Genomic DNA, 17,005 nt, shown 5'->3' on the forward strand with positions numbered 1-17,005 from the left:
CCCTTCCAGCTCCTAGACTAAGCTCAAGAGAAAGTGCTCAGTCTGACACTGACCCCAAAAAAGGAGGTTGAAGACCTTAAAACAGCTGGAAAAGCCTCACCAAATCAAGGTCAGAGCACGTTGGTGGAGATCTCAAAAAGACACATCTGCACCAACTCTAACAAGACACAAAAGACCTCAAGTTTTGGCACTGACAGTTTCTTCCAATAGCATGTTACTGTTTTAAACATTTTACATTAATATATTTCCTTTGAATGTTTTTAATTCTGAAAATTAATGAGTTCTGCGCTGAACTTGGTACCAAAATTGCAGGAGATGGTAAATCAAATGTCTTCCAGTTCTCAAGATCTGTGGTTACATTTCAAAACCATATAAACCACAAGGCTTATATTTTTGAGTTAGAAAAGTGCCTTTGAGGAAAACCATAAACTACTTTCTGTTCATTCTCTCCATTTCCTTTGTGCATCCATCACTCAAACCCTGCTGTGATCACAACAAAAGCAGTGCCCGGGGGCTGGTGAGGTAAGCACTGGATTTGCTGGTGAGGTTTGCAGTGCTGTCTTTACAAGATTCTGCTGCATTATTCACCAGTGCAGCCCTGGCAAGAGAATCCCCTGTTCTGACTGAGCCTCCTCTCACCTGAGGAAAGGGTGACATCCAACCTCAGACGAGGAATTTCCCAAGGAAAAAACTTCCTGACAGATTCTCTTTGTGCCCAAACCCATTAAATGCCTTGTGGCCCAAAACCTGGAAGAATTACAGTCAGCAGAAGAAAAGATACTGAATGAAAAAAAAGCAACCCCAAAGAAGGTGGGAAAAGTGAATGAAATGCAGGGTCACAGCCCCTGTGACAGCTGTCACAGCTGAAAGCCATGGACAGAAAAAGTCAAGAACAAAATGTTAATTATGAACCACAAATTTATGGAATAACAGAATGCCCTGAGCAGAAGGGACCACCAGGATCACCCAGCCCAGCCCCGTCCCTGCCCAGACCCCCAAAATCCCACCTGGGCATCCCTGGCAGCGCTGGCCAAAGGCTCCTGGAGCTCTGGCAGCCTCGGGGCCGTGCCCATTCCCTGGGCAGCCTGGGCAGTGCCAGCACCTCTGGGGGAAGAACCTTTCCTGCTCTCCAGCCTGAGCTGCCCTGGCCCAGCTCCAGCCACTCCCTGGCTCCTGTCCCTGTCCCAGAGATTGATGCTGCCCTGCTCTGCTGCCCTACAATGCTTATGTTTTCTTTAGGCAGCCAGCTTGTCCCTCTGTCCTGCAAGTTAACCGAATTTTAATAAACGTTTAATAGAATATCCAACCCACCCAGTAGACAATTAGTGAATTTTTACTATTACTTATTGTTTTGTGTGCCTTCTGCCCCAATAAATCCCTGGAATCTGTTCTCAGCGAAAACTCCTGCTTATCTCAACACGTCTTTGAGATGTATTTCTGAAAGAAAATCTAAAATTCAAGGTATTTCCATGTCCCCCTTAGGGCAGGTGGCCTATTTGGACTTTAAAACTCCAATACCTCAATGAAGACAATGCACATCTGAGGACAACCTGAGCTAACTAAAAAGGTACAAAATTCCTCTGTAGAAACCTTCCAGGTGTTCATGCTGTGCCCCCTTTAATGAGCATATGTAACATAAATAAACCTTTCAGCTGTTGGTGATTGACCCGAATCTCCACTGACTGCAGGGATGAGTCCCACTAAAGACTGAAAGCAGCCAGAGGTGCTCCCTGCACTGCTCAGGTTGCAGTGCCTGCAGGGACAAGGAATGCTACCAGGACAGGTTGCTCCATTTCCACCACTGAATCCAACAGAGCCAAATTTACAAGAGGATCCGATGCCACAAAACTATTTCATTTCAGAGACAATACACTCCTCTGCTTTAGCCCCATTTCCAGAGCTCCAAGACTCTCTCCCCATCCCAACAGCCCATTCCTTCACTGTGCCTCCCACAAAAGGCAGATATGCTTGAGAATGTCTAACTGTGCATTCAGCTGAACTCATGCAGCAAGGAAATGAAGCAAGAAGATGGAGAGTCCTTCGTTATTTGGCCTGTCTGGCTCACTGCAGCCTTGGCTCAGTGTCCAATTTCAGCTGCTGTTTTCTCATCCACAGAGCTTTGAACTCAGCTGCACCAAGCCTTTCCCATCTCGGGAGGGAAGGAACCACAGCAGTGACCACAGTCCTGAGCTCCTCACACCACACACGTCCCCTGCAATTGTAACATTAAAGACAGAGCCTCTGGGGAGGCCTGGAAGTCCAGGTTCACCACGGGAAAGGAAGGCATTTCTTACTTGTTCCTCCAGCTCTTCATCCACACATTTGAATTCCCCTTCTGCACTAATGCAGTCAGTAGGAGGATCTACATCAGACAGGAGGGGAAAATATCCCAAAATGCTCTGAGTTCCTAACTTGCAATCACCTGACTTTGACCATCAGCTCATCCCCAGTCACCAGAAACCTCTTATAAGATGAGTGGTTCCACATTTCTTCATTTATCAACCAGCTGGGACTGCTCTGTTTCTCCAGCCCTGTGACAACAGCCACCTCCTGTTGCCTGCCCCTGCGGCCTCTCTACAGCAGATGAAGATTCCCACAGCTGGGATTGGTACTGAAATAAAGGGGTCACAATCACCTAACACACTGCCACAAGCTAGCCCAGGCATCCCTGGGAACCACAGAACCAGTTTATGTTTTGTTCATGGGCCAGATGGAGAAGTCAGCCGGGAGCGATAACCCCAGCCCAGTTCTCTGCCTGTATTGAGAGCAGGGCAAAGCTTTATTCCAGCCCAACTGAGACGGCTGCTTCACTCAGCAGGAAATATTCTGCTTCACTTTAGGGAGGAGGTCAGAATCTAGAGGCCCTTTTTGTGGCTCTTTATCATCTTCCAGACAGACTTAATTTAACAGAAACCTCTAACTCAGTGATGCACCTTGCAAGATACAAGCCAGCAACCTGCATGAGACTCTGGTTTGGAACTCTCTGTTAATGTGCAAACATGCAATAATGTATCACAGAATTAGTCCTACTGAATGTGTGTTCTCTAATACCCTTGCATAAGCTTACACAAAGCACACAACCACAATGGCTGGGGCATCTGGCTCTGCAGCAATACTCATGTTCCTCGCTTGGTTCTTCTAGACAAAAGCCAGAATTCCTCAGGTGCCATTAGCTGAGCCCACACTTTCCTGGAATCACTCTGTGAAGCCATACCTTGGTCTGTACTGACTGCATCATTATTGAAAAGGCAGAATTAGGAGCTCAGACAGAAATACAAGGGAGAGTGAGGTGCACAGGCAGAACACAGGGAAACTGCCTTGCTGGAGAGGGAAAAGGGAAATGAACAGTGTATTGAAAGCAAGAGAAGTTGTTCTGGAAAAGAAACCAGCCTTTCTCAATGGCAACAAAAATCATTCTCTAACTAAGGGCAAGTGAGATCCTTTCCATTCTGAGAAATCTGAGTTATGAAAACATAATAGGAGCCTCCACATTTGGCTGATACATGCTTGATTTCTAAGTGAGTCAGAAGTTCACATTCTTCTACTGCAGCCTCCCAACTGAAAACAATCCCCACACTTCAAGCACAAGAATAATAGAGCACACATATGCTTCTTATAAAGCAATCCTTACAAATAACCATGCCTTTTGTTTTCCTAATGGCTAAAATTCATCATTTCCCCCCAAAAAGCTCAGATCAAACAAAATGCACTCTCATTAAAAGAGAAGGCTCGCTTGGCTGAGCACAACAGGCAGTGACATTGCCCTCTGATTTTCTTAGTGCTTTTTGTCAATGGAGAGCCTGGAGAGCTGCTCCCCAGGCTCTGTGGGGCAGGGCAGGCTCAGCACAGACCCAGCCCTGAGCTCCAAACAGGCTTTCCTCCTCCTCTCCCCACATCAGCCCTGAGAACGTCCACATTCCTCTCTCTCCCAGAGTGTACAGACACCTGAGCAGCAACAACAACAACAACAACAACAACAAAAACAACAACAACAACAACAACAAAAACAACAACAACAACAACGCGGAATCCCAGACTGGTCTGGGCTGGGAGGGACCTCAAAGCCCATCCCGTGCCACCCCTGCCATGGCAGGGGCACCTCCCACTGTCCCAGGCTGCTCCCAGCCCTGTCCAGCCTGGCCTTGGGCACTGCCAGGGATCCAGGGCAGCCACAGCTGCTCTGGGCACCTGTGCCAGGGAACAATTCCCAATTCCCAGTATCCCATCCACCCCTGCCCTCTGGCAGTGGGAGCCATTCCCTGTGTCCTGTCCCTCCATCCCCTGTCCCCAGTCCCTCTCCAGCTCTCCTGGAGCCCCTTCAGGCCCTGGAAGGGCTCGGAGCTCTGCCTGGAGCTTCTCCTCTCCAGGTGAGCACCCCCAGCTCCCAGCCTGGCTCCAGAGCAGAGGGGAGCCCTCGAGCTTCTCCATGGCCTCCTCTGGATCTCTCCAGCAGCTCCAGCTCCTTCCTGTGCTGGGCCCAGGGCTGGGGCAGCTCTGCAGGTGGGGTCTCACCTGAGCAGGGCAGAGGGGCAGAATCCCTTCCCTTACAACACCTGGGCACCACACCCAGTATGGGAGCAGAGGGTGCCCTTCAGAGCTGGTGCCAACTGAACAAATAAAAATGAAACCTCACCAAGGAGTTACCCAGCTCTGGGACATCCTTGCAGTGCCTGAGATGACCCAGCCTGGGAAGCAGAAACTTCCCTTGCCCAGGAGTGAAGGAGCCTGTCCCACTCTGTCACCCTAAACAAGGTGTGACATCACCTCAGACAAACAGAGGTCATTTGGTGATGCTTTCAGTGCACCCTGGCTGGACCAGAAGTGCAGCAATCTGTACAGAAATAGCAATTATAAAAATAACGCCAAGAGGTTGCTTTCTAGGCAGTTAATGAAATCCAACTTCATAAAAGCCTAAAACTGTAACAACCATAAACCTTTTGCAGGTAGTTGTCAATACTCCCACATGGTTTCCTCCCCTGTCAGAGGGGCTCTAACCTCAGAGTCAAGGGCTCTGCAGCACCAGGATGACAATCTCTGGCACAGGACAGTGGGATACAGGTGGGAGGGGAGCAGAGCATTGCAGTCCCCCATCCCCTTCCCATTGTACATCTGTCCCTCCACCCTCACGGCCAGGCACAGCCAGAGGGGTGGCTCGAGGCCCTGAGCTGGGCGGATCCCCATCCTTACCAAACCAGGGTCTGCACTCCTGTGTTCAAAACTGTTTCAACAAAACCCACAGCTTCATCTTACAGTTTTTCTTTTCCTTCAGGAATTCAGCCAGGCTATCCTTACTTCCTTTAGGCACCAGCTCCATGCATTTTTCTGGTGATGAAGAGAATTAGGTTTTGCTCCCATAAACCAACTGGGTGTTGAGGGAAGAGTGAGGAGCGAGTCACCACCACGTTCCCAGAAGGAGGACAACAATCAGCACCATGGAATGAGCTTTCCTCACATCCCACTGTCCTGCCAACCTCCTCAGGCCAGCAACAGGAGGATCTGTCACAGCAAGGGTGCCAGTTAATGCTCTTACACTGACTTTATGGCACTTTCATAGAAATGGGAATTCACTTGAAAAACACCTAAAAGAGCATTCCAGAAAACGAACAATTTCTTCTTTCAAACTTATCAACCCTGCAAAGGGGAAGAAAACTGATATTGTCCAGGATAAAAGGGGAAACTTCTTAATTATGTAAGAGACTGAGACTGCCAGGAACAGCAGCAGCCCCAGAGGACCCAAGCACAGGATGGGAAAGAATCATCAGATCCAGAGTACTGTCATAGAGCTAAAATGGTATCTGTTTTTTTGCCTCCAGACATCTCTGGAAATCCCCAAGTTCTAAACCTAACAACATTAATTATGCATCCTAAGTAGTTTTATATGAAAAAACCCACCTGGTAATTCTAAAAAGCTGTAGCACATATTTTGAAGCCATCCAACTTTCTTTTGAGAAACAGTAACAATACTTTGATTCTTGTATAAAAGACATTCCCAGCTTGTCTTCTGCCAGTTCCCTTGAGCACGTTTCAGCAGCAGCACAGATGCTGCATGGTCACTGGTGGTCCTGAGCCAGCCAGGCTCTGGGCAGAGCCAGGAGTGCTGGGCAGTGGGGGAGTCATCAGCCTTGCAAGTGTTCAAAAAAGGTGAAGATGTGGCACCTGGGGACACAGTGACATGTTTACTGGGGTACACAAAGAGGAAGAGACCCATCTGTCCAGGCTGAACCAAGCCCTCCAGAGGCAGAGGGAAACTGCTGCTTTGCTTATGTTGAATAAAACGATGGTTAAACCCCTAAGTTAAAAGAATTTCTCCTTCTTCCTCTGGCTAATTACATCTTAGAGTGTTAGATTAAAACTCCATCTCTGGAAGAATCCCAGACTAGTTTGTTGGAAAGGTCCTTAAAAATCATCTCATTCCAAATCCCTTGCCATGGGAAGGGACACCTGCCACTGGACCAGCACTGGCACTCAGCATTATTAGAACCTTCAAACAATGTGTTTTTCATCCATATTTCTGCTGCAGCTTTTGAAAATCCCACCCTCAGATTCCAGGAACAGTTCCAGTCACATCCAAATCCTAAATCTGCTCTCTCCACACACAAAGCTCTCCAGGTCACCCTGGAGTGTCTGCAAAACAGCCAGATGCTATTCCCAAGGCTGGCTGGCTCCAGCCACCTCTCCAGGACAAACTGCAGGCATTGCACAAGGCTCAGGCAGAGCCTTGCCCAGTCCCTCACACCACACTCCCACTGACTGCAGAGCTGCCTCTGAGCCCTTCCAATGCTCCTAGCACCAAATCCATGGCCAAATAAAAGATCTCACTGCTACTTAAGACAAAAGTAGCGATGGCTGTTCCCTTCCAAAATTTATAGCTGCACCTTCTAGATAAAAAAAACCCACAAACAACTATTTTTGACAAGTCCTGCATGTTAAAATCATAGTTCTGGGGAGCCTAAGTGGAAAACCAGGATACCTGTCAACTCAGCATCAATGTGTTTGAAGGGATTTGGTGGTTTCCATGGTGATGGGGAGGGTAAGGGGCTGCCTGGTTCCAGCTCTGACTGACGCACATCTCAAACAATCGCTCTCTTCCTGTTCGTATGGCACAAGAAAAACAGGATGCTGAGAGGTGTTTATCTGAGAGAGCGAGATAAGCAAGCGCACTGTGAGTTCTCAGACTATAGGAGTTCACCAAGGAGATGTTATAGACGTTCTGTGGAAAAAAAGAACCCCAGTGCTGCCGTGCTGAACGTGATTAAATTATGCATGGAAAAGTCCCTTCCCTTGGAAGGCGCAGGAAGCCGTGCAGAGCTGGCATATGAGCCCTGAATACCAATGGGAAGTCTCTTTAGTGTGTGGCAGCGGGTTACAGTGCTGAATGGAAGCAGAGAGCCAGCTCAGTGTGTATCTGCCACCCCAAGCCCTGCCTGGGGCCCGCTGGGGGTGGGTACTGAGGATGGGGTCTGCCCTGGGGCTGCACAGGGAGCTCAGGCTGCTCTCAAGGGCTCTGTGCCCGTGAGCACCAGCTCACAGGCACTTCTGAGGCCTCCCACCCAACCTGAGGCACTTTGCAGCATTGTGTATGTCCCTCAGTGCCTGACAGGGAACCTGCCCACTTCTCATCCCAGCTTCATCAGTGACAGAACCTGCAAACCACACAGTCAATAATTACCTGCTCTCTAATCACCACAAGCTGGTACAGCCCAGCAGCACTCTGGGGTTTAGAGCTGAGAATCTCATGTCCAAAAGCACAGCAGCATTGTCCAGGGCTGGTTCTGGAGCAGAGGAAGGCACCTTCACACCCCTGTCACACGTGGGACAGGCAATACCCCTGTCCAGAGGCTGGGCAAAGCCATGGCATAAAACCAGGGCCTGGCTGGGCATACTGGAACTGACCTGGGGTCACAGTGGCTTTAATGCATCTCTCCTGTTGATTTCCAGAATCACAAAACCTCCTGAGCTGGAAGTGACTCACAAGGACCATGCAGCCCAGCACCAGAATTCTAGCTGTACCCATCCCATCAATGTGGCTACCAAAACTATCCCATCCTAGCCAGGAATTGTTACAGCTGAGTTCTCTAAGTACAGGCCTGGTTCCTAAAACCCCGTAAGACACAACAGCTGAGCTTTGCCACCTGTGCCACCCACACTGAAGGAGACAGGGTAGGACAGATCTGTATGAGAAAGTGGATTTCTGCTTTATGCAAATTTTGTTTTCCCAGTCATTGCACATATTTAAGACAGTATCAAAGGAACAAAATGGGAACCCAATCATTGTCTCTGGCTTGGCTGGCTTACAGATCAACTCCCAGCCTTTAATTCTAGGAAGTGAGTGACCACGGAGCCTCCTGACAGCCAAGGGCCCCCCTTTCTCCATCTGACTTGCTGTTTGTCTTGGAAGTAGCCAGGTTAAGGCTGTCCCATTCAGCCTGCAGCGGAATGTGGGGCAGATGGAAAGAGGGAAAGACAGACAGAGAGACACTGCAAAGATTGAGACAAAGCCTGGTGGTGGGATGAAAGAGCATGGAACGAAGGCAGGGCCCAGCCAAGCCAAACAAAGTTTTCCTTGAGTGATTACATCTGCCGGAGAGTCCCCAGCTTGCACTCTCCTTGCTGAGAAATTCTTTTAATTGTGTCTAGGACATTTTAAAAATCCCAAGAAAAGCTCCTCTGTAATTGTTGGAGCCCTGAACTGAGTGAACTTTTGTCATGCTGAATCGCCAATAGCTCGCTGCAAACCTCTGCCACCGAAGCAGGGCTTTGCTGAGGGAGAGCCCTGGGGAGGGAAAACTGCTAATAAATCTCCATTTCTTTTTTTCCCAAGGAAAAACAAACAATTTAGACAAATTCTTATCCCTCCCAATGTCTGTATATCTCAGTGTAAAGTGCATCCAGCAGAAAATGAAAAGAGATCCGTTCTCAGATTAGCCAAAATTAAGTAAAGTTAAATGAGCAATGTGTAGAGCCAAAGCCTATAGCTCTGTGAAAAGGGCACCTTCCAGGGGGCCAGCAGAGATGGTGGATCTTCCACAGCCACCAGAGCACTCCGGGCTGGGTGAGGGAGGAGAGGAACAGTGGGGCAGGAGTGTATAGCCAGCCCCTGCACCACACAGCAGCACGAGGTGCCACGGGCAAGTCCTTGCAGATATGAAAATCAACACTTGTGAGCCAGAAAGACAGAGAAATATTAAGTAATCTTCAGGGGCTGTGATCCTACCTTGACCAGACACACTTCAGGTGTTACCTGAATGCCACTGCCCCAGGCTTCACGTCATGGGTCCAAATCCCTTGTCTGTGGCAAACCACCCTCATCTTCAGCCTTGTTTTCACAGCATTAATTTCCCTCCACCCCTCACTGTGATAACCAGAAATGCCAGAGAGTTGACAGGCTCCAAGCACCTCATTTCTCTCCTTCAGAACCCACACATCTGCCTGCACGCTCAGGTAACTGGGTATTTGTGTTTGCCACATGGGAGGGTCAGTCACTGGAGGTCACTAAAAAGGCAAGGCTCAATGTCAAAGATCAAATCAAAAATAACAAGGTGGGCGAGCTGCCTCCTCTGGCCACAGTCACACAGCTCACTGTGCCACAGGGTGGGGTACCCTGGTAAGGAGGGAACACCAACAGCCACCAGAGGTGGGCTTGGTGCCTGCCCGTTTCCTCAAGCGTTTTGAACAAATACCTGACTGTATGGCATCACCTGGCTAGTGCCAAGACATTCTACTTTGTCCTAAAGCAAAGTGAGTAATTCTCATTAGAATTACAGAATCCCCTGAGCAGGAAGGGACCCATCATGATCACCCATTGCAGCCCCTGTCCCTGCCCAGACCCCCCAAAATCCCACCCTGGGCATCCCTGGCAGCGCTGGCCAAAGGCTCCTGGAGCTCTGGCAGCCTCGGGGCCGTGCCCATTCCCTGGGCAGCCTGGGCAGTGCCAGCACCTCTGGGGGAAGAACCTTTCCTGCTCTCCAGCCTGAGCTGCCCTGGCCCAGAGAGCAGAGACTGGAGCTGCCCCTCTGCTTCACCTCCACAGAAAAGGAACTTGGCCAAAACACAGATCTGCTCTTGTTGGGCCAGGGAATTGATGCAACTCAGTGAAGGCTCCAAGGTACCAGCAGAGGAGCAAAGAGGGGACTCATGTGCCAGGAGTGGGTGCTAGGGCATGAGGGAGAAGGGCAAGAGCAAGACCTTTCTCTTGCAGCTGTGATTCAGCTGTTTGATCAGTCAGCACTTCCACTGGCTCCATTCTGCCAGAACACACATCTTGCCTTATCACACAGAACTCACAGTACTGACTGCACATCAGGCAGTGACACCTACCCTTCAGTCACCTGAAGGTTTTATGTGTTCTGCCATGCAGAAGACAAGATTCCAGCTGAAGGCAAACTCGTACATCAGCCCCAGGACAGGATTTCTCAGCTTGCTGCTCATGGGGGTGCCATAAGCTGATCCCTGATCCCCTGGAGCAGAGGCACCAGCACTGCCAGAGAACTGGTGCCAGTGCACAGGTGGATGCCAGCATCATCCAGATTTGTTTTTTTTTAAGCAGTATGCCTTACAGAAACTTTAAAACAGTATCTGTAATTTTAGAACAGAATTTATCCTTATGATAGGCAGCCTTTCCAGGCAGAACCACCTCCTCTGTTCCCAGAGCCTGCATTTCAGAAAGCACAGCACAGCCAGGATCATGCCATGTGAAAAACCAGCTCAGTGTCTGTTGAACTTCAACACCTCAACAAGGCTGAAGGAAACCTCAATGGAGAGAAACACCAGATATGGCAGAGGGAAGGGGGACAGTCAGACCAGGTGGCAGCTCAAGGACACAGAGCCTGATCAGGACCTGTGAGCAAAGGGACTGGTACCTCTCTAGGCCCCAGGCACAGGGAACAGTTTTTGAGGGCCAAGGAGCACCATTTGAGAACATTCACTGCAATAATCCCAGTCCTCAAAACTATGGAGGGATCCCTGAAAACCTTTAGTTTGCTGGGGAGGAGGTTGGGATTTTGTTTTATGCTTATTTGCCTCTTGTTTTTGTCCTGGTAGATAACGCTCATTTCCAGTAACTGTTGTCCGAAGTGGAAAAGGAGGATTTAACAATAAACTGCAAGAGTCCATCACAAGTTATGGCAACCCATGTGCTCTTATGAAACAATAACACACCAACATAAAATAAATCAGTGCCTTTTAATTTAACAATGTAAATTACCCTCCCACCTGCTGTGACTCTCCATAAGGAGAAAAAGCTGGCAGTGTGTTTACCAAGCTGTCTATCCCAGTCCCATTTTGCACTGGCCTCCTGCCCTGGGGTTAGACTGTAGGACTCTGTCATCTCTTGCACTCGTATGACCTAAGAAAGGGAATGTGGCCTTTTTCCCACAAGCCCAGAGTGAGAACATCATAAAAGCTGAACTTTAGCCCCCTTTTTGGGCAGGCAGCACAATAGCAAGGAGGATGCTGTTACTCCCCAGAGGCTCTGCTGCTGAAAAACATCACCAAGCTCAAGTAAAAGGTCAGTAGTTAGGATTGCATCTCTTGTTTTCTTCAGTTTTCCTCCTCCGTCAAAGGCAGTTCAACATTCTTTGCACACCCCCCTCCCTCCTTCTGAGAAATGCAGGAAGGAAGTGCTTGCAAAATAGTTTAATTTAAAAGAAGGCACAATCACACACAGCAAACCCTGCTGCAGGCTCTGAGCAAGACGTGTCCCCTGCTCCCCATTCCCACTGCAGCACAAACGAGATCCTCCCTGCCCACACCCAGGGGCAGGGCTGTGCTCCTGCAGGCAGCCCCTGCTCCCCTAGAGCACACAGCACATCTGCCAGGGCTGAGATGTGCAGCAGGACCAGAAGGTGCAGGGAGCCCTGCAGCCTCCCAGGGCACTGCATGCTACCAGGCACCAAGTGGCAGCACCGTGGTGCTGGGCTGCAGGACAGTGTCACCTCCTGTCTCTCCCATAACTAGTGCTTGTTTGATTTCAGAGGATGTTCTTCCACCAGGGCTTGCTACCTGAAACTTGCTAGGGTTTGGGAAGGCATTTGGGACTGTTGGATTTAACTTGACCCTTTTCTTCACTAGATTTATGTGAAAGAACCAGAGTGGGTGGAAGCAGCTGTTATACTCCATGCCTTTTTGCAAAGAGGAATGTAGAGACCAGCAGGCAATTCCTGGAAAACTCCTTCATTATCCATCAGTTTCTGCTGTATGATCACATATCCAATCTAAACATCATTCTTCCCAGGCACACGGTGTTTTTGTATCCCTGGGCAAACAGCACTTACTATCTCAAGCCTATTTCTTTGTCTTTTCCAAGACTCTGGCGGTCCCAAGACTTCCCTTGAGCCATGAACCACAACAGCCACATGTCAGGACAGGCTGACAGTCCCTGCCTGCTCTCCCTTCTTTGAGAATTCCCAGTCCCCCCAGCCCAGTGTCCTGACACAACCCCCTCAGTGCCTGCAGTGGATCCTGTTCCAGGGTACCACGTTCCCCTCGTTGCTCGTGGGTTCATCTCCAGCTGCCATTCTTGGACTTTACAGGACACTGCCAAAAAATCACAGTCCTGTCTCTGCTTTAACCCGTTGCTGTCACAGTGCATCGTTAGGATGAAATAAGGATGAGATCAATGCATGAAGGACCTGAGCAGAATCACACCCCTGACCACTCCAGTGTTGCCTCCTTCCAAACAGGATGCCCAGGACAAGAAAATATACAATCAGTTATTTTCTAGAAGGAAATTTAAAAATGCTGCATACTGTTAATGTGAGCACTTTGCCATGTACAGTCACACAGCTTCACAAAGGGGAAGATGAATGCTCTCACAAACAGGGAAATGAGAGTACCAAATGCCACCTGCAGGCTGGGGACTTGGGGGCTGCAGCAGGACCCGAAACCAGGTTGCTGAGTTTGGCTTTTTTTATTTTAAAGTTGACAGCTTCAACCTCCAGCATCTACACCTAGCACTGAGCATGGGAAAACCTGCTGTTCTTTAGCTCTAGGCCAGATGGGTAAATTTTCTGGGTTAATGTTTTCATAAATGCAGCCAGAGCTGCTGTTTATTATCCATCCCATCCCCAGGAATTTCTTACCTTCTTTTCTCTTTCACTTGCTGTTGCTTATGTGCATTTCTGATATATTTAAAAATAAGTGTTAGCACTGCAGAAATACCTTCAGCTTTAAAATGAGGGTTTCATAATCCTGCATTCTTTATAGACCTTAAATAAAAAATTATTTCTGTCCTGCAGAATGTTGTGAAGGTATTTAAGGAGCTTACTGCCCACCCCATGCCTGCTGCAAGCCTAGACAAAGGAGAATAAAAATGTGAAACAGAGGAGAAGGAATGAAAGAACCCCAGAAAGGCATGTGTGGCTGGGAAGAGGAGGTGCTCCTGCAGGCAGTCAGCACAGAGCCTGACCACTCCTTCAGTGCAAAAAATGTTTCTAATACCTAATCTGAACCTCCTCTGTTGCAACTAAGGCCATTTCCTTTTGGCCTGACCCCTGCCACAGGGCAAAAGAGACCAAACCACCACCTCACTACAAACTCCCTTCAGGTACTTGTAGGGAGAAATTCCCAGCTCAAGGTTTCTGAGGATGCTAGAGCCATACTTAAAAATATAAATCCAAATAGTTGGTTTAAGGAATGGTTAAAAACAGGTTACAGAGCAGATAGATCTGAAAATATGACCCAAATATTGCAATGCAGCATTTAAACAAAAGCAGTGATACTGGGAAAAGGATCCCAGTTCAGTTCTGAGCCTCTTCTTGGAGAGAATCCTATTAAGCAAAGTTGTCCCAGTCAAAAATGTGGCTCCCACCTGACTTGGTTCCTCCTTCCGTAAGGCATAACACTTGGCTTTGCCTCAGCACTGTCCTGAAGAGGTGACAGAAACCTTTGCCTCATCCCAGCACCCACAGTGCCCCAGACATCACCCAGGCTACTCTGCAGTCCAGAGCACCCCCAGCATCTCCTTGGCCCCAGGCCCAACCACCTGCCAGCACAGCAGCTCCTCAGCAAACATCAGCCCTTAGCCTCCCTTCATCCCTTTCTGATTTGCTGAGATGCTTCTTTGAAGGGGAACTTCGATTATTAAGATACTTAATGATAAAGGGAAGGACAGCAAATGTGCAGTGCCTGCTGCCAGGCCCAGCCCCAGAGGAGCTGGCTGGTGCTGGGCTGCAGGGCTCTGCCCCAGGCTCTGCCCCACTCTCTGCCCCGGCTCTCTGCCCCGGGCTCTGCCCCGGGCTCTGCCCCACTCTCTGCCCCAGGCTCTGCCCTGGCTCTGCCCCAGGCTCTGGCCTGGCTCTGCCCCACTCTCTGCCCCAGGCTCTGCCCCAGGCTCTGGCCTGGCTCTGCCCTGGCTCTGCCCCAGGCTCTGCCCCAGGCTCTGCCCAGGCTCTGCCCCAGGCTCTGCCCCAGGCTCTGGCCTGGCTCTGCCCCACTCTCTGCCCCAGGCTCTGCCCTGGCTCTGCCCCGGCTCTGCCCCAGGCTCTGCCCTGGCTCTGCCCCGGGCTCTGCCCCGGGCTCTGCCCTGGCTCTGCCCTGGCTCTGCCCCGGCTCTCTGCCCCAGGCTCTGCCCCAGCTCTGCCCCTGGCTCTGCCCCAGGCTCTGCCCTGGCTCTGTCCCACTCTCTGCCCCCAGGCCCTGCTCCGGCTCTCTGCCCCGGCTCTGTCCCACTCTCTGCCCCCAGGCCCTGCTCCGGCTCTCTGCCCCGGCTCTGTCCCACTCTCTGCCCCCAGGCTCTGCTCCGGCTCTCTGCCTCGGGCTCTGCCCCAGGCTCTGCCCTGGCTCTGCCCCACTCTCTGCCCTGGCTCTGCCCAGGCTCTGCCCCACTCTCTACCCTGGCTCTGCCCCTGGCTCTGCCCGGGCTCTGCCCCTGGCTCTGCCCCAGGCTCTGCCCCCAGGCTCTGCTCCCGCTGTTCATCCGGCAGTGATTGTCCCGGCCGGGTGTTTTCCCCAGCACTCAGGATTGTTTGGCTGGGCTGCTGATGGATGGTGGAGCAGGCTGTGTCTGGAAAGGCGCTCCTGAGCCCTCAGGAAGCTCAGGGGGCCTTTGCCGGTACTTCCTTCCTGCATATAAGGGGAGGACAGAATGGGAAAAACCTTGGCTGTCTCTCACCCTGAGAAAAGGTCTCCCCTTCCAGCTGGATTACAGTAACAGCATTTTAATCTTGCACAAGATTATGATATCCTTCCTCTCTAAGTATAGCTCCAGTGGCAGCTCAGAGAATGAAATGAACCAACAATGTAAAACTCAATAGGTGGTGCTGGAAGCTGAACAAATGGAGGTCCAGAGTGGTAGATCCCTATCCTCAGTCAGGATATAAATCACCAGTGATCACACCTGTCTAAGCCAGGACTTGACTCCAAGAGCAACCAGGACTGAGCACTTCAACAGGAGGTGTAAAATGTACATAAGTCATTCATTGAAAAGGAGTCGCTCCGGACGGATTCATTCCTGTGCCTGTTTTAGAGAGCGGCTCTAAACTCAAACCACAGCATTTATCACACCTACAAAAAATAAGGCTGCAATGAGCAATCTATGAATATTCTGGCCAGACATTTCTCATGAGCACCCAGGATGTGTTATGGAGACTTGAATGTCTTTTTCCCAAAATCCAGCCTCTAGGTTCTGTGGATGAGTCATGAATCTCCATGACATCCTGATGTGTCATCATCACCTGTTCACAGTAATAAAAGTACATGCTGAGTATTAGAGAATAGATATTTCATGCTACAACAGGAATTTTTCTAAAATTTTCCATTTTTGATCTCCAGATTCAAATCCATGGACAGTGGTGAGGGCTTTAGTGTAGGCAGATGTTCAGAACCCCAAATTGCTCTGCCCCAGCCATGTGGCCTGGAACAGCCAGAGCAGGGCACACGGGGGGGTGACTCTGAGGACCTGCAGGCCCAGCAAGGGGAGATCCCAGAAATTCCCTCATTTGTCTGGGCAGGTTTGCCCAAGTGAGTCTGTAAAAGCAAGGAAGAAATTCTCAGGACTCAACGACAAAAGAAAACTCCCCCAACCTGTGAAGAGACACTCTCCTAACAGCCTCTATTTCTGACAAAGGCCTCAGACAAAAAGACCTCACCCATGAACAAAGAGTGGGGAACAATGGGACCTGTCAAAAAATAGCCTTCACGTCAGAGCTAAGAATGCCCCTTGACACTTCCAAAAAAGCCCAGGCTGAGCAGAGCCTGGGAGGCCACAGGCACAGCCCCTGGCATCCGCCTCTCCCAGCACAAGCTGCCAGCAGCACTCGGTGAGCTCCCACAGCCAAAGCTGGGCATGGGAGAAGAGGGCAAATTTATGGCAGGTCTGAGCCAGAAGTAACAAATTCCTGTCTATCCAATCTCTCCAGCAGGGACCCTGACACTCGGACTGGATAGGACATACCTGACAATGGTGTGTGCACATCTTCCCTTACTGCAAAGGGTAACCAATTACCAAAGCAATTAATGAAAAAAACTAAGTTAAGGCAAATAGCAGAATGAGTTGTCTAACACAGTAATAAACCCCCTGTATTCTTCTGAACTGGTGAGAACTTCCAGAAAAAAATTGCTAGAAAAATTTTCAACGTGGACTAGAATTCTAAGAATGTTGATATCCAGATGTGGACAGGAAACCTCAAAAATCCAATAATCTTTATGGCATGCAATTTGGCATTGATTCACATGTTTTGCTTTATTTGTGACTCAGCATTCTTCTCCAATAACAGTAAGAAAATAAATGGAAAGCAAATTATGCTGAATGAAAACTCACCCATGGGTGGATCACTTGAGTAATTGTCCTGATTCATCTTCCCAAAGGTGGCACCAAATCAGGATGCTGAGGTTGGAGGTCTAAACTCAGAGATGCAGCCCAAGCTCTTGGTTCTGGAAAGAAAATGTAGAGTTACCGTCAAACTGTAGGAGCTTCACCCTGTGTGAGAAAGAGAGTATCTTGTGTGTGGTCTGTTGTCCTTGAATTTAGCAGGAGAGTGGAGAACCTACATGCATGTACAACTTGGTG

General features: G+C 49.6%; 1 protein-coding gene across 10 annotated transcripts in view; it reads right to left on the reverse strand.

Annotated features, from left to right (window-relative positions):
* Nucleotides 1-17,005, reverse strand: part of EXD3 (exonuclease 3'-5' domain containing 3) — a 250,668-nt gene that overhangs the window by 177,078 nt on the left and 56,585 nt on the right. For all 10 annotated transcript variants that reach the window (XM_085593681.1, XM_085593676.1, XM_085593674.1 and 7 more), the window contains exon 2: nt 16,757-16,869. In XM_085593681.1, coding sequence (XP_085449807.1) covers nt 16,757-16,793 — 37 coding nt within the window. In that variant the 5' untranslated portion in view covers nt 16,794-16,869. The remainder of the gene's footprint in view (nt 1-16,756; nt 16,870-17,005) is intronic.

The sequence above is a fragment of the Lonchura striata genome, chromosome 17 (assembly GCF_050655825.1).
Source record: "Lonchura striata isolate lonStrDom1 chromosome 17, ASM5065582v1, whole genome shotgun sequence".
Lineage (NCBI taxonomy): Eukaryota > Metazoa > Chordata > Aves > Passeriformes > Estrildidae > Lonchura > Lonchura striata.